Genomic DNA, 25,685 nt, shown 5'->3' with positions numbered 1-25,685 from the left:
TAGGGAGGGAGCAGGGCAGTGAGATCAGGTTGGGATTGATACCAGGATATAAGGAGAGCAGAGCAAAAGGATATTTGGGATTGATACTGGGCTGTAGGGAGGAGCAGGGCAGTGAGATCACATTAGGATTGATACTGGGCTATAGGTAAGGAGCAGGGCAGATGGATCAGATTAGGATTGAAACTGGCCTTTAGGGAAGGAGCAGGGCAGTGGGATCAGTTTGGGATTGATATCAGGCTGTAGGGAGACAGTGGGATCAATTTGGGATTGATACCGGGCTGAAGGGAGAGCAGAGCAATAGGATATTTGGGATTGATACTGGGCTATAGGGAGGGAGCAGAGCAGTGGGTTCAGTTTGAGATTGATAAGAGATATAAAGCGATATTTGGTGTTGCAGAGCGGGAGCCAGACATTTACAGCAGTGGCTAAAACAGCTCGTTCCCGGGTCCCGCCAAGGCAGGTGGGAGGCAATGAATGTACCGGTGCCGCCGTGGCCACTCAGGATTAACGGCGGCTGTCACAGAATTGTCACCGCTAACGAAGGTAACGGGCCAACCGAGCAACTCCCCGTCTTGGGTGGTGAGGCTGCCGGTGCAGCGCCTGCATCGTGCACCGCCGCCGTTTCGCCTACCGTCATTATCATCGCTGTGCCGTCTCCTCGACATTTCTGGCTGCTGTCGAAATCAGTAGCGAAGAAGAAGCGAAACGCCGGCCAAATTATGTCGCCGGTTAACTATCCACTCGCGGCTCTTTCCCCTCTCGAGATACTCACAAGAACTCCCCCCCCTCCCCCCGATAATGGCGGACACTCCGCACAAGCGCTTCCGGGTAATACTCACGTGTTCGCTAAGTGCTTCCGGCTACGAGTACCGGTGGGCCGCTTTTCCCTGGCGTCGGCTTCATCCTCACTCAAGCTCGCGCCGCTCGGCCTCGAGGCTCGCTGTCATGGAGACGCCGTTCCATCCCGGCATGCCTGAGCCGGACGTTGAGAACTGTGAGAAGTGGCGCGAGCTCAACGGCCGGCTGGCACGCGCTAACCCAAGGCCGAACCGCAAGCGCAGGGGGCCGGCTAGGAAAAGGGTGAGAGGCGGGAGGGGGTTTAGGAGGTTGTCTGCCATTTAAGAACATTACAGGTCATTTAACTTCCTCCCTTGACGTGTGTTTCTCCTCTCCCCTTGGTCCTGTTCATTTTTAAATGCTGATTATTTGTCATTTCTTTCCGATTCAGAGTCTATTCCCGAAACGTTGCGGCTGCTGTCCGACTTGCTGAACGTTTCTAACATTTTTCTGTTTTTATTTCCGATTTTCTAAGCCTGCGGTTGCTAAATCTGGTTCCTGGATTGGCGCTGTACAGGATGTAGTTAATATTGTGATGATGGGACTAAACTGTAGCTATAACTCTGTTTCACCGATGTCTGTGAATCTGCCACTTCTGCCCAGTCTGCCATGCATGTGGCACTTGGGGCTGCAGAATATAATCTACAATCCCTGATGTGGAGGATGATTCGTTCTTGCAGGTGGCTAAGTTTAAGTGAGATGTCAGTGTTAGCTGTGGGTTTGCAGATGGTTTATGATCCGCGTCTTAGCCTTACAGGCTGTCCCTCAGTGAGGACATCTTGGCCGGTAGAGATGGTGGTGGATTGTTTGCGAGCACCTACCATCTCTCTCAACGTTTTCTGTCAGTACTGCTCTTGTTTGTAAGATCTCAACACAATTTTTGACGATGAATCGTCATTTTGATCATGATTGGATATCTGCTCCCCATGTGTTGATGTCTATAGAATGGACCTTCATGGAGGCTTTGAGATTGTCTTTGAAATGTTTCTTTTGGCCCCCGTGTGAACAGGCTCCCTGGTGTAGCTCTGAGTAGAGCACCTGTTTGGGCAGTCTTGAGTCATGGATTCTGATGATCTGTCCTGTTCATCTCAGTTGATGGGAGATTATCATGGCGTCTATACTTGATATGTCTGTGTCTTGGAGGACACTTATGTTTGTTCTTTTGTCCTCTGACTTGATTTACAAGATCCTTCTAAGACAGCCTTGGTGATGATCTAGGACCTTGATATGGTATCTGAGTTGTTCAAGCTTCAGCAGCGTAGAGAAGTAAGGGGAAAACCATGCCCAATAAACTTTAAGTTTAGTGTTGGGTATGATATCAAGACCCTTGAAAATCCAAGTAGGTAATTTACTATAGGATAAGCTGACACATTGATGAAGAGGTACACCACCAGTGACAGCTTTTTGAGATAGCTTCCAAGATATGGGGAGTGAGAGACATTTTCCAACACTGCACTATGAATCTCAGTTGAAGGCATTGGACTTGATACATTTGGTGTGGGTTGGCAGAGGACTTTGATCTTCCTGGTCTTCAGGGTGAGTCCCATGCTCTTGTAGGCTTCGGTTAGTAGTTCAGTCTGTTGTAGTTCTGCTTCAGAGTAAGCACTAAATTGTGCATCATCAACATATTGTAGTTCTGTTACAGAAATGGTTATTATCTTGGTTGTGACTTTCAGGTTGAGAAGTTTATCAGCAGTGTGATAAGTTGTTAACAGACCTGAGGGAAGCTTACAGTAAGAAGTTGTAGCATTGCTGCAAGAGAGATTGAGAATAGTATTGGCACAACGTTTGATAGTTATTTTGAGAGGGAAGGGGTGTCTGGTGGAGCTATTGCATATTATCATAAAGGAAACAGATCACAGAATCACACGGTGCAGAAGAGGCCCTTCGGCCCTTTGAGTCTGCACCGACACGTGAGAAGCACCTGACCTACCTAACTAATTCCGTTTACCAGCATTTGGCCCATAGCCTGGAATGTTATGACGTGCCAAGTGCTCATCCAGGTACTTTTTAAAGGATGTGAGGCAACCCACCTCCACCACCACCCTCCCAGGCAGCGCATTCCAGACCATCACCACCCTCTGGGTAAAAAGACTTTTTCCTCACATCATCCCCCCCAACCCCCAACCTCCTGCCCCTCACCTTGAACTTATGTCCCCTCGTGACTGACCCTTCAACGAAGAGGAACAGCTGCTCCCTATCCACCCTGTTCAAGCCCCTCATAATCTTGTACACCTCAATCAGGTCACCCCTCAGTCTTCTCTGCTCCAACGAAAACATCCCAAGTCTATCCAACCTCTCTTCATAACTTAAATGTTTCATCCCAGGCAACATCCTGGTGAATCTCCTCTGCACCCCCTCCAGTGCAATCACTTCCTACAATGTGGCGACCAGAACTGCACACACTACTCCAGCTGTGGCCTCACCAAGGTTCTATACAACTCCAACATAACCTCCTTACTTTTCTAATCTATGCCTCGATTGATAAAGGCAAGTGTCCCATATGCCTTTTTCACCACTCCACTAACATGCCCCTCCGCCTTCAGAGATCTATGGACACACACGCCAAGGTCCCTTTGTTCCTCAGAACTTCCTAATGTCATGCTGTTCATTGAATACTTCCTTGTCAAATTACTCCTTCCAAACTGTATCATCTTCCACCTTTCAGAGTTAAGTTCCTTCTGCCACTTATCTGCCCATGTGACCATCCCATCTATATCTTCCTGTAGCCCAAGACACTCAACCTCACTGTTAACCACCTGGCCAATGTTTGTGTCATCCGCAAACTTACTAATCCTACCCCCCACATAATCATCTATGTTGTTTATACAAACGATGAATAATTGGGGACCCACAGATCCCTGTGATACACCACTGGACAATGGCTTCCAGTCACTAGAGCATCCTTCTATCATCACTCTGTCTCCTACAACTAAGCCAATTTTGAATCCACCTTATCAAATTACCCTGTATCCCATGTGCATGTGCCTTCTTTATAAGTCTCCCATGTAGGACCTTGTCAAAGGCTTTGCTGAAATCCGTACATCAATTGCACTACCCTCATCTACACACCTGGTCACCTCCTCAAAAAATTCAATCAAATTTGTTAGGTATGACCTCCCTCTGACTAAAAGAGGAGGAGGCATTGTATTATTAGATAAGGAGTCAGTTACGGCAGTAAGGAGAGATGATATCTTGGAGGGGGCATCGCATGAAGCTTTGTGAGTAGAGCTTAGGAATAAAAAAGAGGCAGCCACCTTGTTAGGTGTTTATTATAGACCCCCAGATAACCAGTGGGAAATTGAGGAGCAAATATGTGCCCAATTTGCGGAGGTGTGTAAAAACAATAACAATAGGGTGATATTAGGTGATTTCATAGGATAGACGTAGTGTTAAGGGCTTGGATGGAGTAGATTTCTTGAAATCTGTACAGGAGAACTTTTTGGGTCAATATGTAGAGGGTCCAACAAGGGGCAGTGCAGTGCTGGACCTAATTCTTTGGAATGAAGCCAGACAGGTGGCTGAGGTGTTGATGGGGGAACATTTTCGTGATAGCAACCACAACATGTTACAATTTAGGCTTGTTATGGATAACGAAATAGACAAGTTGTATAAAAATGTTTTGGATTGGGGAAGAGCGGATTTTAGTAAAATAAGACAGGATCTGGCCAAGGTAGACTGGGAACAGCTACTTGTGGGGAAATCTACAGAGGAGCAGTGGAGGGGTGTTCAAAAACAGATTATGTTTGTGAACTTAGCAGGGCATCCATTTTGCTGTCGGACCCTCAAATGGGTAGTTCAATTCACTAAGTTGAAGTCTTTTGTGAGATCAAAGAAGCCATGTACAAAGGGATGTTCTACTCGGTGCACTTTTCCAGAAAATGGTGTGCTGTGCAGATCATGTTGATTGTTCTTCTGGTGGGTTGGAAGCCACACTAGGACTCTGGAAACACCTCTTCTGCAGTTAGCAAGAGACAATTAAGAAGTATCCTAGCTAGAACTTTGCCCACTGTTGAATTTTTTCACCTGGTTGCCCGCAGTTACCACCTCAAGCCTTTTTATCATTGTCCAGCTCACTTCTGATTGGATATTATGGGAGTTTCTCCAGCAAGTGCATGTCCAGGGTGGAGTTCTGATTGAGTAGTTCTACAAAGTAATCTCTCCAGCTGGTATTAATACTGTCCATGTCTTTGAGCAGACTCTTGCCATCTTTAGGTCCTTTTGGTGTTAGTCTGTGTTGAGGACCCATAAATTGCTTTGGTTGCCTTAAAAAGTTCTTGTGTCATGACTTCTCTGTCCAGCATTTTTTCTTTGAACTTAGCTCGTCAGCCAGGTAGCCAAAGCTTCTTTTCTATGACTTTGGATTCTGCAGCCAGCTTTGGAATGCTGTTTGTTTACAACCAATGAGTTTGTATGTTTCTGTATCACTCTCTCCAGATCATTCTTGATTTCTTTTAGTTGTGTATCTGAGGATTTCTGGGCATGTGTGAGTGATAATGGATTTCAATGATTGCTAATCATCTTGGATATTGCCACGTGACCTTCCATTCCTGTAGTTTCTGATTGATTTATTTTTGAAATTCCTTGAGCTTGGTGTTGTTCGGCAGGCTGGAAACCTCTTGTGGCTGTCTTCATTTTGGGGGGGTCTGCCTCAAGCACAAATAATGATTCAATATCAGTGGTCTGTCCAGCATTTATTGACTGTAGGGAAGCTCATACAATGTGCACCTCTTTTTGATCCCTAGTCCTGAATTTCATAGTCAGTGCTTCAATCTTGACTGTCACAAGGATGCCTTGAACATTTTTTTTGGCTGTAAAGGTTGTTAATGACCACAAGATTGTGTTCAGTGCATACACCATTGGAATTGGTCTTTCCAACTCCATGCTTTCCAGTGGTTTTTAGCCAAAGGGCATGGTTGTCCCCTACCCTGGCAATGAAATCACTGCGAAGTATGATCCTTGACTTTAATGGTACAGTTGCCGGAATTATAACTAGGTTGGAATAAAAATTTTCTTCCACCATGCATGGAGTCCAGGGTAGGTGCATAAGTACTAGTGAGGGTAGCTGGTTTTCTTTGAGATTAAGATAGAGTCTCATAAGTCCTCATTGATCCCAACGGGGGGGTCATGGAGTCTCTTCATAAGAATGTTTTTGTGGTAAAGCCGACTCTGTGAATTCTGTGTTTTTCTCATGATTCCTGTTCTCAAAAGAAAGTATCGCCACCTCAATGTTCTTTGATTTGTCCCTTGTCTGCTCTATGGGTCTTGCTAAGGGCTATTATGTCAATGTCTAGGCATTGGAGCTTGTGGGCTACTATTGCTGTTTGTGTCTCAGGCAATTCTTAGCTATCCATTAACGGCCTGATATTCCAAGATCCTCGATCTTCATTGTTTGTGAGGGTTCCGACAACTCACGGGCGATCCTGCTGGATGTCGTTTTCCAGCCAGGTTTGGAGTGAATCAGTTTATTTTTAGGGTACTTTTTCTGGCTGTTTCACCTAATAGAGTGAGCAGAGCTAATCCTGAAGAGAGCTGCTCAGACACAGCTGCAAACACCGAACCACCCTTAAGCACCTCGGTCAAGAGTGGAATGGTTAATTGGTAACAGTTACCTTTGCATCAGGTTGTGACTAGAAGTTCCTAGATCTTGTGCTCCTGCCCCCTTTGCCACTAGCTGATCGCCAATGTGCTTGAAGAAACTTGCCACCTATAGAAGGACCTGTGCATGGTGTCTTTTGGAGTGGGATGCCCTGTTGCACAGCAGGCCCACACAACTGTGGAGGGCATTGCCTGTTTGCAAGGACCAGGCAAGCCCACGTAATTGAGGGCGAGGGACTGCTGCATTTTTTGTCTGCCTCCAGAGCTATCAGCTGATCCACCAATGAAGGATTTTGTTGTGGTAGTACTTATTGAATGGCTGCCCTTAACTTGCCAGGTCTCAGGGTGCTGCAAAGCAGCTTCAGAAGGGTTTTGAATGAAGGAGAGGCACCGCCCCCTACTTCACTCCACCCGGAACACCCTGCCATTGCAGTCCAAAACTCCTTATTTGTCAGGAGAGGTACTGCTTATATTTGCAGCTAGCCTCTATTTGGAGGTTGTTCTAACTATCCAGCACCCACTGACAGGGTTGGTAGCTGCAGCTCACTCCAGCAATTTTTTGAAATTCATTCATGAGATATGGGCGTTGCTGACTAAGCCAGCATTTATTGCCCATTCCTAATTGTCCTAGAGAAGGCGGTGGTGAGCTGCCGCCTTGAATGCTGCAGTCCGTATGGTGTAGGTACACCCACAGTGCTGTCAGGTAGGAAGTTCCAGAATTTTGACCCAGCGACAGTGAAGTAATGGCAATATATCTCCAAGTCAGGATGGTGAGTGGCGTGGAGGGGAACTTCCAGGTAGTGATGTTCCCAAGTGTCTGCTGCCCTTGCCCTTCTAGATGGTAGTGGTCGTGGGTTTGGAAAGTGCTGTCTAAGGAGGCTTGGTGAGTTTCTGCAGTGCATCTGGTAGATAGTACACACTGCTGCTACTGTTTGTCAAAGGCGGAGTGTGTGAATGTTTGTGGTTGGGGTATCGGTCAAGTGAGCTGCTTTGTCCTAGATGGTCTCAAGCTTCTTGAGTGTTGTTGGAGCTGCACTCAGGCAAGTGGAGAGTATTCCATCACAGCCAAAGGAGTATTCCATCACATTCCTGACTTGTGCCTTGTCGATGTTGGACTGCCTTTGGGGGGTCTGGAGGTGCGTTACTTTTTGCAGGATTCCTAGCCTCTGACCTACTTTTGTAGCCACAATATTTTTATGGCTAGTCCAGTTCAATTTCTGGTCAATGATAACCCCCAGGATGTTGATAGTGGGGGATTCAGCAATGATAATGCCATTGAATGTCAAAGAGCGATTGTTAGATTCTCTCTTGTTGGAGATGTTCATTGCCTGGCACCTGTGTGGCGCGAATGTTAATTGCCATTTGTCAGCCCAAACCTGGATGTTGTCCAGGCTTAGGTTTATCAACCTACTCAGCAGTTAGAGATAGAAAATAACTGTGATCCACATCATGCAAACAAAACAAACTGAGCCTGGTGGCTGAGTCATGGGTGTAATGGAGGAATTAGTTGGGTTCAGACAAGGAAGTTAGAGTTTGTATGGGCTGTAGAATCTTGTATTCTTCTGTATTTTCATTATAAAAACCAAATCGGTGAATATTTGGACTGTGCAGCTTGCTCTATCAGGGTTGCAGCCTTTGACTAATTTTCCTTATCTGTGGCTCACACCATTTCATTCTGTGCCATCCAAAAAGTCTGCAACAAATGCTAATGATAACGGGTTGACACACTTCTGCTACCTATTCTGTTGCTGTCATGGACCATGTGTTTTAAAGAAATGTTACATGAGTAATTTGAAACATGGCATGTGATAGTATGGTTGGGAGAAATAGATGACTTTGGACTTACAGTTTTCAAAGCTTTCCACAGTTAGGAATTTTCTCCTGTCCTATCTAGTTCTGTTGTAGACTGATAGATTGATTGCTCTGATTAGTTAACAACTCTACCATTATTACCTTCACCACTGAAGATGGGCAGATGTAATGTTTTCGCCCCTGTTTGGCTGTAGACAATACATCTCAAAAACTAATGGATTGATTTCAAAGAAATTTGCTAAACAGATAGGACATGGTCCTAGGAACAACTGATTAGTTTTTTGGCAAGGTACAGATCTCGATTCAGATCCTGGAATTTTTTTTTAAACAATCTATCAACATTAGGAGATAGGATGAGTTGACTTTTTTTTTAGGATGGTGTGGGTTGTTTATTTAGAATATTGTTTATTGTCTCAGCTGCTGTGGTGGAATTTGTCACAGCTGTCAAAATGTGAGCAGAGTTTTCAAAGCAAGTTGTTGGATGTGGATTGTCCTGAAGCATCCTCTGAGATGGAAGCTCTAAATAAAAAGATTTTTTTTTTAAGCGTTGGAGTTAGAGCATCAACCAGACAGGGAGAAGCCTCAAGGAAGAGCTTTGTAATTGTAATAATGTTGAGTTAACACAGCATGGCAGAGGTATGTGCTCTACTGAGTGCCCTCTTCACTTGTTTCATGTGACAACCAGGATGGTAGATGGCGATCTACTTGGACCTTGGGTCTTTTCTTATCTTGCAACTCCTTTGTTCCCAATGTGTAGTTAACCATAGATTTGTATCTTTAATGCGTGCATTAGTCACATGCCTGGAATATGTAGAACCCCATATGATTTGTCTGTGTTTTAAAAAAAAGATGTAATTAGAAATTAAGTTGATGAGACCTTTATCGTTGGTGAAGGTGGCTGTAACCTGTAATGCCACCTGATATCATGCAATTTTCATGCCTTTGATTCTTTAATTGTGCATTATACAGTGGTGACAAATGTTACTTAAAATGCTTTATACTGGTTTTTATCATAACCTAAGGAGCACGTAAAGCCATTTAGCTTGCAACATTGCAGTCAGAATGTTGGTTTGTGTATGCTCTTTAGCAGAGGTGAAATTGCTGCAATCCATTTCTGGAGTGCTTCCTTTGATCGGAATTCTGCTTGAAGCCTGATATTTATCATGCTACGCAAACAATAAATTTCACAGATCTAGGAATATTCCAATCTGCATGCTTGATCCTGAACGTAAAAAGAAACTGGTAATGAATAATTTCAAAAGCTCTGATTGGCATTTTATTATATGTTTCAAAGTTTAATTTAGAATTGGAAAGGAGTAATGATTTTATTGTGACCAGAATTATGGACTGAACAATCCACTATCTGTAGTGATCCATGAAGAATTGCATTTGGGCTTTCTAGTAAGTAACACAAGGTAACCCTTCAAATGTAAACATGTAGTTTCCCTTTCTGTTATAGACTTTCATTTACATGTATCCTAATTTTATAGGCATTTGCCCTTTTTATCAAATCAAGACAAGTATCTAAAATCGGCAATACCTCACCACAAGAATTGGGTGGACAGAATGTACACTGGGAATGCTGTGAACAACAGTTTGAAGAAGAGGAAGCCATTCACAAGCATGTGGCAAATGAACATATGCCTGAGGTTCTACGACAAACTGAAGCTATTTTCAAGGTGTTGGCACAAAATGACTTCAAGTTGACAAGGAAGCATGATTCCTCAGATAACAACGTTGCAGCACCACAATCTAATGGAACTAAGGAAGAGTTTGACATATCCAAATGGTTGCCTGATACAAGTCACATTAATTTTGATGAGCTAGCATGGTAAGAACTTAATAAAGATTTTTTGTTAGTTGCACTTTGAAATGAAATAATTATGAAGAACTTTACTCTGTTTTCCTCTGCAGTTTTAGACCGTGCTGTTTGGGAAAGCCTATATCTAAATTTGGAACTGCTGTGCAGTTAGAAAATGAACAGGTTTCATTTATAATGCTTTCATATCATTAAATAATTTGAATCCTAATAATTTGAAGAAACTTAATTAGATGTTCATGAAAGTTTAAAATCATTTTCCAAATTAGGTTGGCAGTTCCCTGTGCTAGAAGTAGTCTGTGTGTTACATTTGTAGGCCCCTAAACATTAAAATTAAACTTTATTTTTCAGTGTTGCCAAATTTCAGTAGTGTCTCTCAGTGCTGTTCCTGGATTCCTTTTACTGAGTATTAAAAGTAGTCAATTTTATGGCATCATTGACTGGGATGGGAACATGTCATGAGACATGGGATGCCTACCTCTGGCCCTCAAAATTTTATGTGGAGCAAAATGAGCAAGTATATAAATAAACTCATAGTGATACATTTGTAAGTAAGCTTGCAAATGAACCAAAACTCGTGGGAACAAGAACTACTCGCCTCTAATCTCCTCACCCTGACACACACTGCACCAGCAACCGCTGTACTGCTGAAAAATGCAGCAATAGAGAGCTTTACACTCAATTGATACAGCAACAATTTTAAGCAAGATTTGACAGTTTAGGATGAAAATATCTGCATTCCTCTTAACTAGATGCTGTAAGCATATAAATAACTTAATAGGACTGGCAGGCAGTGTTTAACAAATTGATACTGTCATTTCACTTTTTGCCTGAGTTAAATCCATCTCTTACTGATGAGATGAATATCTGTTGCTGCCGTTTGCTTTATAGGTACTATAGCAAGTAAGTTTGGGCCTTCTGGGTCAAGTTTTCAATCAGTTAGATTCCCTGACACAGTGCTGACCATAAGTTGGTACTGCATGGCAGTCTCGCTCAGTTCAAAGGAACTGTTAATGTGAAAAGGGTTTTAAAGAAAATCATACTGGTGCATGGTAATTTAAAGCAGCTAACCTGCTGCATAGCTGCGCAGCTTAGAGGGAGCATTGCTCCGCAGTTTTTAATAAGACAAAAGAAGGCAAAGTACGATAGTGCTTGGTGTGATCCAGCCCAATTAAATGAATGGTTAAACCAGTTATGCGCCATAGGTGATGGAATCCATGGTTTCAAACCTTGTATTTTTTGAGACAGACCCTAATTAAAAAGGGAAACAGAGAAGGGAAATTGACCCATCCAGTTTCTAAGGAAACTAAGAATGAAACTGAGATTGGAAACTAAAACTTCTGGGAGATTGAAACTGGTTGAAACTATATAAAAGGACACAGAGCCCTCAGAACTCAGATTATGATTCCAGTGGTTGCAGTACAGGCATGCTGAAGAAACAGAGGCTAGATCCAGAAGTTGAGAATAGGCAAATATACAGTTGCTGCGGCTGTTTCTGTTACTTGAAGATAACATTGATGGATCTACATCAACAAGATCATCCAGAGTTAAGGAGGCTCTGCATATGTGTGCCAATTTTGGTGAAGACCAGGCCTGTGCAACTTGGGTTGGTTGTGTTCTGCAATTGGCTGGTGATCAGCCTAAATCCTTGAAAAATAGGACCTAAAATTCATTGTGAGGAAGAGTTTTGAAGGGCTTTGAGATTGATGACATTTATGTTGAGTGGACTGATGAGCCATTTCGTAAGATCTGTCTTAGTTGCATCTGTCATTTAATGTGTAATTTACAATTTATAATTGACTGCAATTTGCCTGTTAATTCATGTTTAACTTATGTTAATTCTGGGTGCTAAAGATATAGGAGGTTATCTAAGATAGTACTTAGTGTTTGCTTTGTGTGACTCTCATATAGTTAAAAAAAAAACTATTTTGTTTAAACTGGAATCTTGTGGCTTCGTTCTGTCAGTACATAACTGGGATTTCAGATTTTTTTTTAAATAGATATTGGTCTTGACCGAGATCATAGCACACATGCAGTCAAGTTTGCGCACCTGAACAATAAAACGATGAAAGCGAGGGCTGTACCAGGAATGATGATCAGGTGGGAGAGAATAAGATTTTTATTGGGGACTAGATCATGAAACCCAGAGGTGAGGGTGTGATTAAGACCATCAATAGCTACAGAAGTACTGTGGCAAATGTCAGACAAGGGTTGGAAATTGAGAGTTTGAAAGTGCCACTGTAAATGATGAGAGAATTTGCCCTGAGACAGATATGGAAGGGGCTGTGAATGGTGAGGAATGCATGGAAGTTACCAGAGGTTGCCTTGTGTGCGATTGACACAGTTGTAATAGAGAGGTCACAGGAGGTGGAAAGGTTGAGACGGTGGCCGTGAGTATGGATAGGTGAGTTTATATGGAGGGAGAAGTTAAGGGTTAAGACAGTGAACTCAGGAGAGATGACAAGGGGAGTTGAGATGAATTTGAAATGATTGGTTGAGAAGCCGTTCAATAAAGAGGCTAAGGTAGGAAAGTAGTGAGGATGTCTCAGTGAGAAACTTGGCATGAGGCTTAAGCAGACTGCAGAGAATACGGATTATAAAGGAGAGGCAAGGTATGTAACAAGGTGACGTAGGTGCTCAGAGATACGAACTATGATGAGACTTGTTGAGCACACCACCAGCCCAGTGGTTTGGGTGAGGCAGCTGATGGAAGGAATAGATAGGAGGGAAGGTTTCAATAAGGGGAAAGTTTCCATTAAGGCTATAACATCAGTGTTTCATCCACAATAAGGTCATAGGTGTCAAGGACCTTGTTCACAAGTGACCAGGTGATCTGGAGGGGGATACTGTGGCTTTTGATCAGATGGTAGAGTCTGCATGGAGGGGAGGAATAAAAGGAGGCATGACTAGGTTAACAAGAAGAGGAAGATGGCAAATGGAGTATAATGAGGGCAAATGTGAAATTGTCCATTTCGGCAGGAAGCAAAAAGCATCTTACCTAAATGGTGAGAGACTGTAGCACTCTGAGATTGAGTGATATGAGCGTCCTAGTGCATGAATCATGAAAGGCTAGTTTACAGGTACAGCAAGTAATTAGGAAAGCTAATAGAATGTTATAATTTACTGTGAAGAGAATTGAACACAAAAGTAGGGAGGTTATGCTTCAGTTGTACGGGGCACTGGTGAGACCACATCTGGAGTACTGTGTACTGTATTGGTCTCCTTGTTTAAGGAAAGATGTAAATGTGTTAGAAGCATTTCAGAGAAGGTTTACTAGACTAATACCAGGAATGGGCAGGTTGTCTTATGAAGAAAGGTTGGATAGGTTAGGTTTGTACCCACTGGAGTTTAGAAGAGTAAGAGGTGACTTGATCGAAACCTTTAAGATCCTGAGGGGTCTTGACAGAGTGGGTGTGGAGAGGATGTTTCCTCTTGCAGGAGAATCTAGAACTAGGGGTAATGGTTAAAAAATAAGAGGTTGCTTATTTAAGACAGGGATGAGGAGGAATGTTTTCTCTGAGGGTCATGAGTCTTTGAAATTCTCTCCCTCAAAAGGCAGTGGAAGCAGGGCCTTTGAATATTTTTAAGGCAGAGTTAGATAGATTCTTGATTAACAAGGGGGTGAAAGGTTATTGGGGATAGGTGGGAGGTTACAATCAGATCAGCCATGATCTTATTGAATGGTATAGCAGGCTTGAAGGACTGAGTGGCCTGCTCCTAGTTCGTATATTCATGTGAATTTATTCAAGATTGAGTTAGGTAGATTTTTGATGGACAAGGATGTCAAGGGTTATCGAGGGGCAGACAAGAAAGTGGAGTTGAGCTCACAATCAGATCAGCCATGATCTTATCAAATGGCAGAGCAAGCTCAAAGGGCTGAATGGCCTGCTCCTGGTCCTAGGCCCTATGTCCTATGTTCCTATGTTCCTATGTAGATAGGAGAGAAGGATCCAAGAGAAGGGGAAAAGAGAAAGAAAGAGAGGTGTAAAGGCATTCACACCAGCTTAAAAAATTGGGGGAGAGACACTGGAACAGGCTGGTAAGGTCAGCCATGTTAAAGGCTGCAGGTAGGTTGAGAAGGATAAGGAGATATAGTTTACCTTCATCACGGTAAAATAGGATGTAATTTATGACTTTGATAAGGAGCAGAAACCTGATTGGAGGAGTTCAAATGTTGAGTTGCTGGAAAGATGGATGCAGATTTGGGATGCAACAACACATTCGAAGATGTTTGAGAAGAGGCAGTAACTTCCAAGGGCAGGGCTCAAAAGTTGTTTTTTTTTTGTGGCGGTGAGTGATGCCAACGAATTTGAAAGGGAAGGCGGCCTGAGGATTGGGAACTATTCATAATATCAACTAAAATGGGGACCAGGAAGGGTAGTTGGATGATCAACAGTTCAGTGGGAATATGGTTAAGCGAGCAGGAGGTGCGCTCATGGATCTCAGTGAAGGCATGAGGGGGGATAGGATAGAAACAAGAGAAAGATGCAAGTTCATGTCCAGGGCACTGTGTACAGGCTGATGCAGCAGCTATTTTGAGATCTTCATCTTAGTAACAAAGAAGTTCAACAACACCTTGTACTTTTTGGAGTTGAAGGTGGAGGAGGCAAAGAAAGGGGCTTTAAACAGATGGTTGATGGTGAAGAAAAGAAATCAGTTATTTTTGTATACCAGGATGATGATTCTAGAGCAATGAACAGCGATAAAGAATATGAGGTTTCTAGGATGATGCTGTTTTGGACTGTCTCTTTAATTTGAGGTAAAATGGAACAGTGAAGAGGGTCATGTGATCTGCTGTGAGTTCCGCCTTATAAGCCTGTGTGGCTTGACTACCATGGAAACTGGGGACCCAGGTTGAGCCCTACTGAGAGCAAGGTGCAAAATTTTCACATTTGAAAATGGAGGCAGATGCATCTGGGCTGACAACAGACTTTCTGTCTCAGCTTTTTTTGGACAGAGAGGCTTGACAGAGACAAAGGCTGCAGCTGGTGTGACCAGCAGGCGAAGGTTGCGGGTCCTCTGCGGAATGCGGGAAGGAAAATTGTCTCTGGTCAAAGAGACTCATCCCATGGTACTGTAAATATGCTGGAAGATTTGTCCTGGCAAAGCCAAGGGGAGAAATAGCCAGAGTGGATGTTACTGTTAGCAGTTGGTTTGGGAATTCCCTGAAATCTGAGGGAAGCGCCTTTCAACAGTCACCCAACATTACGACTTGGTGAAATTGGGGGACATGAAAGCTGGGGTGATTGTGGACTACCCCTACGAGACTGTAATCCTGTGGAAAACTTGCTGTAAAGTATGTATATGTGTGTATATATATATATATATATATATATATGTGGTGTGGGGTTATCAGTCATATTACGACATTAATTAGGATTATATTTTCTGTAGTTTAGAGTATAAGTTGCCTATTAGGTAAAAGATGTTGCTTTTAATTTGTTTGTTACAGTAAGAGTCTTAAGACTTTAAACCTTGTTGTGCAATTCCTTTAAATTGGTCACTGGGAATCAAATTTCTTGTTACCATCCCCTTGGAACATTAACAACAGATTTGGCAGAAGGGAGCAAGGCCCAATATTGTTTAATGCACACTAATGAATGCAATATACCTGTGAAGGGATGAATGGGATCAGTGACAATGGGAAGCAGGCAGGAAGTTGTGTAACTAAAGTCATTTGGCAGCAACTTAGTCGAATCCAGAACTAATGCAGAAAAGTACAATATTTTGTGTCTCGTATATAACGAGGAAGGAAGGACATTTTTAAAAGTTTGTGCTAATTCAGCTAATTTCACCCACGATTTGAGGATACAAAGACTTTCTTGTCAAGCTATAGGATCTTCCATTGAAGTCTGAAAGTCAATGAATAGAGCCTTGGTGAGATCAGTCCATGTGAACCTGGAACTGCCCAGTGATTTTCCACAATTTTGCACTGATAAATCGTTGATTATGATCTTCAAGTTATTAATTTGCCTCTCATTAGCCACTTGTTATTGTCTGAAGAGTTCAACTATGATCAAATAGTATGACAATTTCATGAAAGTAGCTGTGCCAAATAGCTTTGAATGGAATTGGTGACATTCACCTAGCTCTCATGAACTGTACTGCTATGTTAGGACAACATATTAGTACAGTTCCTGTTGAAGACAAGGTTGTATCTAGTTGAAAGACAATGACTCACCTTTCATTTATGTCACCTCAGGTAAGCTACCTCAGCCCTTCACAGTTCAATTTCATGGTACTATTGACTAGATACAACTTTGTACATTTACAACAGAGAGAGATGCTTCTTTTTAGGGTAGCATGTTTAAATTCACATTGAATATTTATATTTTCATCAAGTGCTGAGTTAGGGCTATATGTCTCAAAAAGCAGGGACTAATACATACCAATGCAGTAACTGCACAGAGATAAGGCAACTTTGAGTTGCTGAAAAGAAAAATCCTGCAAATAATTTTAAAATGGCTATTAGTCACAGTAAATACTCTACACGTACCTCTTTAGGTGAAAAACTAATTCAGATGATAGTAAATGATATCTTTAGTGGTAAACAGTTACGTTTTTAGCTGCATCTAGCTATAATATTGCTTAGTCAATGTTCTTAATACAGCAAGTTCACTGTTCGCTGACAAGCCCAGTTGGTGAAACGTGTCAGATTTGTTGAAGCTGCTCTGATCTTTTGGTGAGTGTAGTTTAGCATAAGTGCATGTACCTACCCTTTGAAGACATGACTATGTATTATTTGAAGTTCCTGACTTGCAAAACAGACATTGTGCTTGTCCTTTGTACCCATTTGGAAACTAACCCAACAGTTCTGACTTTGGCTAAGCTTTCTCCTCAAAACTTTAACCTTAACATTTGGCATGTTGAAGAGCTTACAAATATGACTGTAAATTCCTCTATAGCCTAATAATGTACAGATTCTTGTGCATGATTCCTATCAGGCAAAAGGTCTCAATCTCAGTTTTGTGGGGACACAAATGGCCCCTTGAGACATAAGGGAAATCTGAGTACAAGTCAATCCAGTGCACACTCTCACACCTTGCTAACCGAGCAACAGCATCATTGGCTGAAACCTGAGGGTGATTTGCCTTCCAAAAGTGCAATGGGGTGAGATTTCCACTCAGTTCTGACCCCAAAGCAACCTTGTTCCATTCCATGTGTCAGGTCAAATAGTATTCATAGTAGTCTCTTGAGTACTCTTCAGTGGGAGTCTGCTAATGTGATGAGGAAAATCACATGGCTCTGTATTGAACCCAAAATATATCAAGTACAAATTTGCAACCAATTCTGCCAGAGCCCAGCTGCACAGCATAAGAAGGTGAGAAAGGGGGAACGGCCAAATTGCCCACCATCGTTTCATAAGAACATAAGAAATAGGAGCAGGATTAGGTCATTCAGCCCCTCAAGCCTGCCCCAACCATTCAATAAGATCATGGCTGATCTGCCCCAGGCCTCAACTCCTCTTTCGTGCCAGCTCCTCATAGCCCTCAACTCCCTGATTATTTCAAAAATCTATCTAGCTCCTCTTTAAATGCTTTCAGTGATCTAGCCTTCACAATTCTCTGGGGTAGAGAATTCCAGACATTCACTAGCCTATGAGAGAAGAAATTCCTTTGCATTTCAGTTTTAAATGAGTATACCCTTATTCTATAACTATGTCCCCTAGTTCGAGATTCCCCTACTAGTGGAAACATCTTCTCGATATCTACCCTATCAAACCCCCTCAAAATCTTGTACGATTTATTAAGATCACCCATCATTCTTCTAAACTCTAATGAATAAAGGCCTAACCTGTTTAGCCGTTCTTGATAAGTCAACCCCTTCATCCCAGGAATCAACCTAGTGAATCTCTTTTGTTCTGCCTCCAATGCCAAGATACCCTTCCTTTAAATACGGGGACCAAAACTGTACACAATACTCCAGGTGCAGCCTCACCAACACCCTGTATAGTTGTAACAAGACTTCCCTATTTTTAAACTCCAACCCCCTTGCAATACAGGTCAAAATTCCATTTGCTGCCTTAATTACTTGTTACACCTGCATGCTAACTTTTTTGTGTTTCATGCACAAGAAAACCCAGACTCCTTTGTGCTGCACTTTTTTTGGAGTGTCTCTCCATTTAAATAATAGCCTGCCTTTTGATTCTTCCTACCAAAGTGCATGACCTCACACTTTCCTATGTTAAACTCCAACTGTCAAGTTTTCGCCCACTCACTCAACCTATCTATGTCCCCTTGCAGGTTCCTTATGTCCCCATCACAATATGCCCTCCCACCTAATTTTGTATCGTCAGCAAATTTGGAACATTACGCTCAGCCCCCTCCTCCAAATCATTAAAATAGAAAGTAAATAATTGAGGCCCTAGGACTGATCCTTGTGGCACTCCACTTGTTATGTCTTTCCAACCTGAAAATGACCCATTAATCCCAACTCTGTCTTCTGTGTGTTAACCAATCCTCAGTCCATGCTAATACATTACCCCAATACCATGAGCTCCTATCTTGTGCAGTAACCTTTTATGTGGCACCTTATAGAATGCCTTCTGAAAATCCAAAAACACTACACTTACTGGTTCCCCTTTATCAACTCTGCTTGTTATATCCTCAAAGAACTCTAGCAAATTTGTCAAAAATGATTTCCTTTTCACAAAACCATGCTGACTCTGATTGCGTTAAGCTTTTCTAAATTTACTGCTATTTCTTCCTTAATAATGGACTCCAGCATTTTGCCAGTGACAGATGTTAGGCTGACTAGCCTTTGGTTTCCTGCTTTTTGTCTCCCTCCCTTCTTGAACAGGGGTGTCACATTAGCGGTTTTCCAACCTGCTGGGATCCTCCTGGAATCCAGTGAGTTCTGGAATATTTTGACCAATGCCAATGAGTTGTTAATTGTTTAAGCATTTAAACTTTCCTATTGCAAGCCAACTAATTCCCATTGTGTAGTAACTCGTCTTGCTGTCATAGATTTATTAACAATTTTAACAAATTTCGACCAATGAGCTTCATCAAAACTCATTCCACCTGTCTGCTGTCACATAGTACACCTAGCCCTTCTTGGTTGCTGTCCCCTGGGAGCAGAAGCAGGGGCAGTGGGGAATTTCCTGAAGATCTATACCCCATTTATAGATAGCAACTTGGTGACTGCAATGAACAGAGGATTGGAGAACAATACCAGCAGCAAAGACCTCCTTGCCACAGTTTCTTTGATTCTCGCTCCAGAATCACCAGAATAAAAAGAATAGGATGAGATCTTTCTTCATTATCACCATGTATAGAAAGCTATAATACTAAACCAGTTAGTCCAACAGGTTTTAGAACTGACTCAATCAATTTTGTGCTGCTGCATATTTACAGTAGATATCTGGCAGATTAATAGCTCTCTGTAGTTCTTTGCAAACTGTGCTCAGGATAGGTAAAATATATTTCACTTATCCAATAGCTTTGCTTGAGGATGACATTTGTTTTGTCTCCTTGCAGTCTAAGTGAAATATCGCTGCTTCACTTAGTATTCACACATGCAAAATCTTTTCTGGTGCTGTCCCTTCTCAAAATAGGGCTTACTTAACATAGAAGCATTTATTCCAAAACCAATCTCTTACATAGACATAGTTCTAACTACCTTTCAGTCCACTGCATTTTTTGTAGGTTACTTTTGATTTTGCTTAAATAAGATCATTACCATTGTGAGTAAATGTAGAGTGAGTGTAAAGCTACTCGACAGGTTCGGATAATTACTATTAATTCATGAAAGACTTAGTGAAGCTTCTTGAGGTTAAGAGAATGGGTAAATGTAAATCTTAGTGTGAAGGCAAGAAGAGTTCCAGCTCCAGGTTCATCCCTGATGTGTACTGAGTCAAAATGTCAGCTGGAGTGGGAAAATAGAAGGCACTAAAAGTGGATTCAGGCCACAGGGATGAAAAATCAGTCAGGGTGCTTGTTCCTGAGCATTTAGCAGTGACACCTGCTGGAAATGTGGATGAGCACAAGATATGGCTCAAATGCAGTGGGCCCATGTATGAAAAGCCACTGACCATAATTTTTCAGGCTGTCATATTCAAAATAGTTAATTAGGAGGCAGCAGAGCATTGTTGGTGAACATAGACTTCCTCAGAATTAGATGCCGCTGAGGAGGAATAGCATTGTGGTTTTGGGGAGATGGCAATAAGGAAGCATTTAAACTTTCCTACTGCAAGCCAATTAATTCCTATTGTGTAGTTGCTAGCCTTGCTGTCATCGATTTATTAATTAACAGCTTTTTGGGCTTCCATAAAGTTAGTTAGGCTTTTTTTAAATCTCCTAAATTAGCTTATCTTAGTATTTTTTTTTACAGGTTAAAAGGCTTTCTGATACTGTATTTAAAAAGTGTTAAATGTATTTGTTCCTAGTGCAGCGGGCGAAGTACTATTGTATTATTCATATTGTGATATAGAGGAACCACAAGTGATCTGCACCTGGCAAAAAACCCTGTGTCATCAGCTGCACTTTACAGGCAAGGTAGGGAGATTGGATGCCTTCTGTGTTTTGTTTTTTTTTGTACCCTCAAATTACTCTAGATTTTTCTGGTGTTTGTCTCTGGTATCAGGGTAAACACAACAATTATGCTCTTCTAGGAAACATCAGTAAAGTTTTTGAAGTGTTGCCCAGTATCTGGGCTTTATTGATTGTCACTTTACTGTCGTGCCGATTGCTTGTAGTAGAAGCACATCACTGGTTCGATCACGTTTTTGACAATATTAGCATACAAAGCTGCTTCAGGAAAATTGGGGTGAAGTTTAGACAAACAAAAATGAACTATTGCAGTTATAGAAAGTGAACCAGTAGTTTGCACTGAGTATGTGTTGAGTTGTTTAACTCAATTGCAACATTTCTTTTAGGTCCGCATTTCTAAAGAAGGAATTAATGGAACAGTTGGTGGATGCAAAACAGCAACTGAACTGTACATTCAAACCATGCTTTCCCACCCACTCTTTCAAGCTATGTCCACAGAGGACTTTAAGGTAAAGATAAAACTGGTTCTATGTCATGTTAAAAAAATGCAGAGTAAAACTTATCAAATAAGTTACATCAGCCGTGGTTAAAACGAAATTTGTTAAGAATTTGCCTTTGTGTAAATCCCTGACCCAGCAGCTTTTGTCCCTGCTCCCATAATCTTTTCAGAAGTACTTGATTGTGCTTGAATTTTAGGATCATAAAAGACCCAAGTGGAAATACTGCTGCAGTTTAAATGGGCTCTCAAGTTCATCTTAATGCAACTTGCCAGATTCATACTAGAGCCCTTGTAACTACACTGTCTGTCATTGGCATGAACAATAATGCCATCCACGCACAATAAGCCCTGCTTATGAAGAAAGATTTTTGAGCATTTGGTTCACAAGGAACTCAATATTTTCATGATTACCAGATCCCAACTGATGGAACTGTGAATTACTAACGACGATTTCCAGCAATTACAGTATATTTTGTTTGATCTCTCTCACAGTTCCATTTTTTGAGCACTCACAAGATAAAAACTGTATTGAACACTAACAATTGTAGAACATTGGATAAACTTGGCTTGTTCCTTTGAGTTTAGAAGATGAAAAAGCAAACTAATAGAGGTGTTTAAATTCAGAGATTTAAAGGGTAGTTACAGATAACCTCTAGCCTAAGGTGGGAAGTCCAGAATGAGGGAGGTATAATCTCAAAATTAAAGCTAGGGAAATCATGAAACAAGTTTTCACACAAAAGGTGGTAGAAATCTGGAATACCTTACCGCAAAAGGCTGTGGATGCTAAATTATTGAGATTTTCAAAAATGAGGTTGATACATTGTTAGGTAAGGATATCAAGGGATTTGGATCAAGAGTTGAGCTACGGATCAGTCATCATCCAGTAGAACAGCAGAACAAGCATGAGGAGTTTTTCGTGTTCCTATGGACTAATAGAGTCAGCAAGTGCCTAAAGAGAAGGATTGATTTGAAATGGATAAGAATTTGTATTAATATGCTATTCAACTTTAAGCACAGCCTCCCCTCTCCAAAATAAATAATTGCTTTTAATAAAATAAAGTTAACATCTGAAATAAAATTGCCTCAACTGATAATCCAGCACTCACTTGAGCTAAAGGCTTAACTCAAGACCAGCCTTAAGGCCAACTTTTCGCAATGCTAATACAGGAAAGTTTTATGATGAATGCAGTCTAAAGAAGGATGCCACCAGCAGCAAAGCAAGGCAGGGTATTTTCTGCCAGCAAGACTTGGACCAAGGTCAACCAGGGCAGCAACAAAGCTTGTGGATGAAACAATAAAGTAGAAAGATTCTGTGGCAGCAAAGCAATTACTGGACTTCCCACCATTCTGACCATGCTTCCTCTGTAACCACAGGGAGGTATAGAATTCAGTGAGTGCTCAAGTTCAACAGCAAGAAGGCAGGAGTGTAGTGGGGATTGGAAGAAATTTGATGTAGAAAATTAAGAAGTTAAACATAGCTAGAAATCACTAGGTTGGAACTGTGTGCCAGTAATTCTGTCCAAATCAGGGCTGGAGTAGGCATTGCAGAAGTCTTTCCTGATCTTGCAATATTCTAACAACCAATGCAAAATGACCAAATGTGGGAATATTTTGAGAAGGTCAAGAACCAATCTTACATTTGCCAGTAAGAGAAGACAGAAATGCTGGCCTGAACCATTTTTTCCCTGTTTTTGATGAAATTCATAAAAAATAAATTAAAAAAATATCAGTGTGTTTGTATAATGTCACGACTCACTGGGGATAATGCACTGCAATTTTAAACCCCACTGCTCCCTGAACCGCAACAAATGTGAAAATTTTGATCAACTCACCTAATTGTTTAATTTAGGTTGACAAAATACAAGCACCAGGTTTGTAAACTTAATAAGTAAATAACTGTTTATTGAACAAATTGTCTTTAACCAGTGACAAAAGAAAGAAATATGAAATGCTAATTTCTATCTCTATAACCTAAACTCTAACCCTTCTTAAATTCCTATACACACATATACAAGACACATAAAACACACAAAAACATGGATTTTAGGGGTGGGATAAAACAGTCCGATAGCACCAATTCTGAAGTATAGGATTCAATGGGCAGATTTAATCTAAGTCTTCCAAATTCCTTTCAATATTTGTTGATGACATGAGGTGGTCTTCCCAGCACTTTCAGTCATTAGTTCACTGGTTGAGCACTTGCCTTTCAATGTCTCTGATGGTGATTTTCCCCTTTTCCACTTGACAGGGGTTTTCAGAGAGAGAGCAGGTTATAGAGATATGAGGAGAAAAAGCCAGCTAGCTATTATTGTGGCATTACTGGAATCTAACACACAGGAGGCAGAGGATTTAGGTTTTTTCCCTTTCAGGCTAGGAGCTATTCTGTTGCACTGCTGTCTCACAACCCTTGGTCACCTAGTTGGGAGCCAATTAAAATGTTGTTGCCAGGCAGTTCCTCATTAGGCTGAACTCCTCCCCGGCACAATCTTGTCTTTCATGGCACACACTGTTCCAGGACAGCGACATTGTATATATCCCTCACACTGTTCCAGTCAACATATCTTTCAAACTGCAGCCATTGTAATTTTAATCCACAGTTGAATAGAAATAAAAAAGAAATGTTCTTTACATGCCTCTGTCCTTAAAAGAGATGAATCACCATTTCAAAAGTGCATTTCATCACAAGGTATATGACACATGGACGACAAACCACGAGACTTACTTCTATTCACCTTCCTCCCCCTTATACAATCTTATACAGTCTTCAGCATTTCTTACCCCATTAACTTAGTATTTTACACCCGGGACAATGCATCTGCGATCACGTTATCTTTGTCGGCAATGTGAACAATCTTTACATTGAATAGTTGAAGCAATAGACTCCAGCTAAACAACCTCACATTTCGAGTTTTAAACTTTTCAATGAACGCCAGCGGATGGTCAGTGTAGATTAGTGTTTCTTTGTTATCGTGTCAGATATAAACTTCAAAGTGCTGAAGAGACAACAACAATCCTAGAGTTTCTTTTTCTACTTTAGAGTAGCTCTTCTGATATTGATTTAGTTTCTTGGAAAAGTACCCCACCGTCTTCTCTATTACTAATTTATCATCTTGTAATAGGACTGCACTTACCCCTAAGTCACTAGTATCAATTGCCATTTTAAAAGGTTTGGTAAAGTCAGGGGTGGCCAACACTGGTTCATTTATTAAGATTGCCTTCAGCTTTTCAAAGGCTGCTTGGTATTCTGCTTACCGTACCACTTTTGCCTGTTTTCTTAATAAATTGGTGAGAGGTACAGCTATTGTGCTGAAGTTAGGCACAAACTTCCAATAAAACCCCCACATTCCCAAAAATCTCATGATTTCTCATGCTGCTTTACATGCTCCTGTGAGTCTTTCTAGAAACATGGACACATAATCCAACATGGAGGATTCGTCTTTCTGCTTTAGAAACTTTTCCTTAATTACTTTTAATGGACCTCTTTACACGCAGGATAGATAAAGGGGAACCAGTAGGTATAATATATTTGGATTTCCAAAAGGCATTTGGTAAGGTACCACACATAAGGCTACTTAATAAGAAAACAGCCCATGGTGTTAGGGGTAGTATATTAGCAAGGATTGGCAAACTAATAGAAGACTGAGTTGGGATAAGGGGGTCATTTTCAGGATGGCAACCTGTAACTAGTGTGCCGCAGTGATCAGTGCTGGGGCCTCAATTATTTACAACATATATTAATGATTTAGATGAGGGAAGTGAATGTACTATTGCCATATTCGCGGATGATACAAAAATAGGTGGGAAGGCAAGTGGTGAGGATGACACGAGGAGTCTACAGAGGGATATAGACAGGTTCAGTAAGTGGCAAAAAAGTGGCAGATGGAATATAATATGGGAAAATGTGAAGTTATGCACTTTGGCAGAAAGAATAGAGGAGCTGAATATTACTTAAATGGAGAAAGACTGCAGAAAGCTGCAGCACAGAGGGATTTGGGATTCATTTGGAGAATCTCCGGTAGCAAATAGTAAGAAATCTAATCTTTTGTCCCAACTCTTTGGGTATTCATGGCAATAGGTCTTAATCATGGTTTTGAGAGGCTGATGGCACATCTCTGAAGCTCCCTGTGCCTGTGATGATGGGCAGACTTTATTTGCTTGATACCCAAACTGCTGATTATGTCCTCGAAAATTTTAGACATGAAATTAGAACCTTAGTCAGAATGTATTTCAATTGGTAGACCATAACAAGTGAAAAACTGAGTTGACTTTTCCACTACCACCTTAGCTGTAATTGTCCTTAAAGGAATAGCTTCTGAAAATCGGGTTGTCTTATCCATGATTGTAAGGATATACTGATGTCCTTTTTTCATTTTGGGTAATGGTTCTACACAATCTACTAATACCCGATTGAATGGTTCATCAAAAACTGGTATGGGTATTAAAGATGCTGGTTTGATTACATGTTGAGGTCCACTTACTACCTGACATGTATGACACGTTTTACAAAATTGCACTATGTCCTTATGAAGTCTTGGCCAGGTAAAATGCCTGTTTATTGATGCTTGGGTTTTCCATATTCCTACTGGAATATAATGTGGGAAAATATGCACTTTAGCAGGAAGAATAGAGG

At 41.4% G+C, this 25,685-nt stretch overlaps 2 protein-coding genes across 6 annotated transcripts in view; one reads left to right on the top strand and one right to left on the bottom strand.

The window, feature by feature from the left end:
• The window catches only part of LOC121276988 (nuclear cap-binding protein subunit 1), a 92,919-nt gene extending 92,094 nt beyond the window's left edge, over positions 1–825 (bottom strand). Inside the window, exon 1 of one of the 2 annotated variants that reach the window (XR_005942773.1) lies at positions 632–810. Coding sequence is in view for 1 of the 2 variants with exons in the window: in XM_041185781.1 (XP_041041715.1) it covers positions 632–665 (34 nt within the window). In the remaining variant the exon portion in view is untranslated. Of the gene's footprint in view, positions 1–631 lie in introns of both variants that reach the window. The other variant, XM_041185781.1, reaches the window with a different exon arrangement.
• A 57-nt stretch (positions 826–882) lies between these two features.
• LOC121276851 (thiosulfate sulfurtransferase/rhodanese-like domain-containing protein 2) overlaps positions 883–25,685 on the top strand; it is a 40,649-nt gene continuing 15,846 nt past the window's right edge. For 3 of the 4 annotated variants that reach the window (XM_041185417.1, XM_041185416.1, XM_041185415.1), the window contains exons 1-4: positions 883–1,080; positions 9,738–10,078; positions 20,454–20,562; positions 20,943–21,065. In XM_041185417.1, coding sequence (XP_041041351.1) covers positions 946–1,080; positions 9,738–10,078; positions 20,454–20,562; positions 20,943–21,065 — 708 coding nt within the window. In that variant the 5' untranslated portion in view covers positions 883–945. Of the gene's footprint in view, positions 1,081–9,541; positions 9,649–9,737; positions 10,079–20,453; positions 20,563–20,942; positions 21,066–25,685 lie in introns of all 4 variants that reach the window. The other variant, XM_041185419.1, reaches the window with a different exon arrangement.

This window comes from Carcharodon carcharias, chromosome 4 (genome assembly GCF_017639515.1).
Source record: "Carcharodon carcharias isolate sCarCar2 chromosome 4, sCarCar2.pri, whole genome shotgun sequence".
Classification (NCBI taxonomy): domain Eukaryota; kingdom Metazoa; phylum Chordata; class Chondrichthyes; order Lamniformes; family Lamnidae; genus Carcharodon; species Carcharodon carcharias.
Note: the sequence above shows the minus strand (reverse complement) of the source record. Positions and strands in the feature narration are given on the sequence as shown.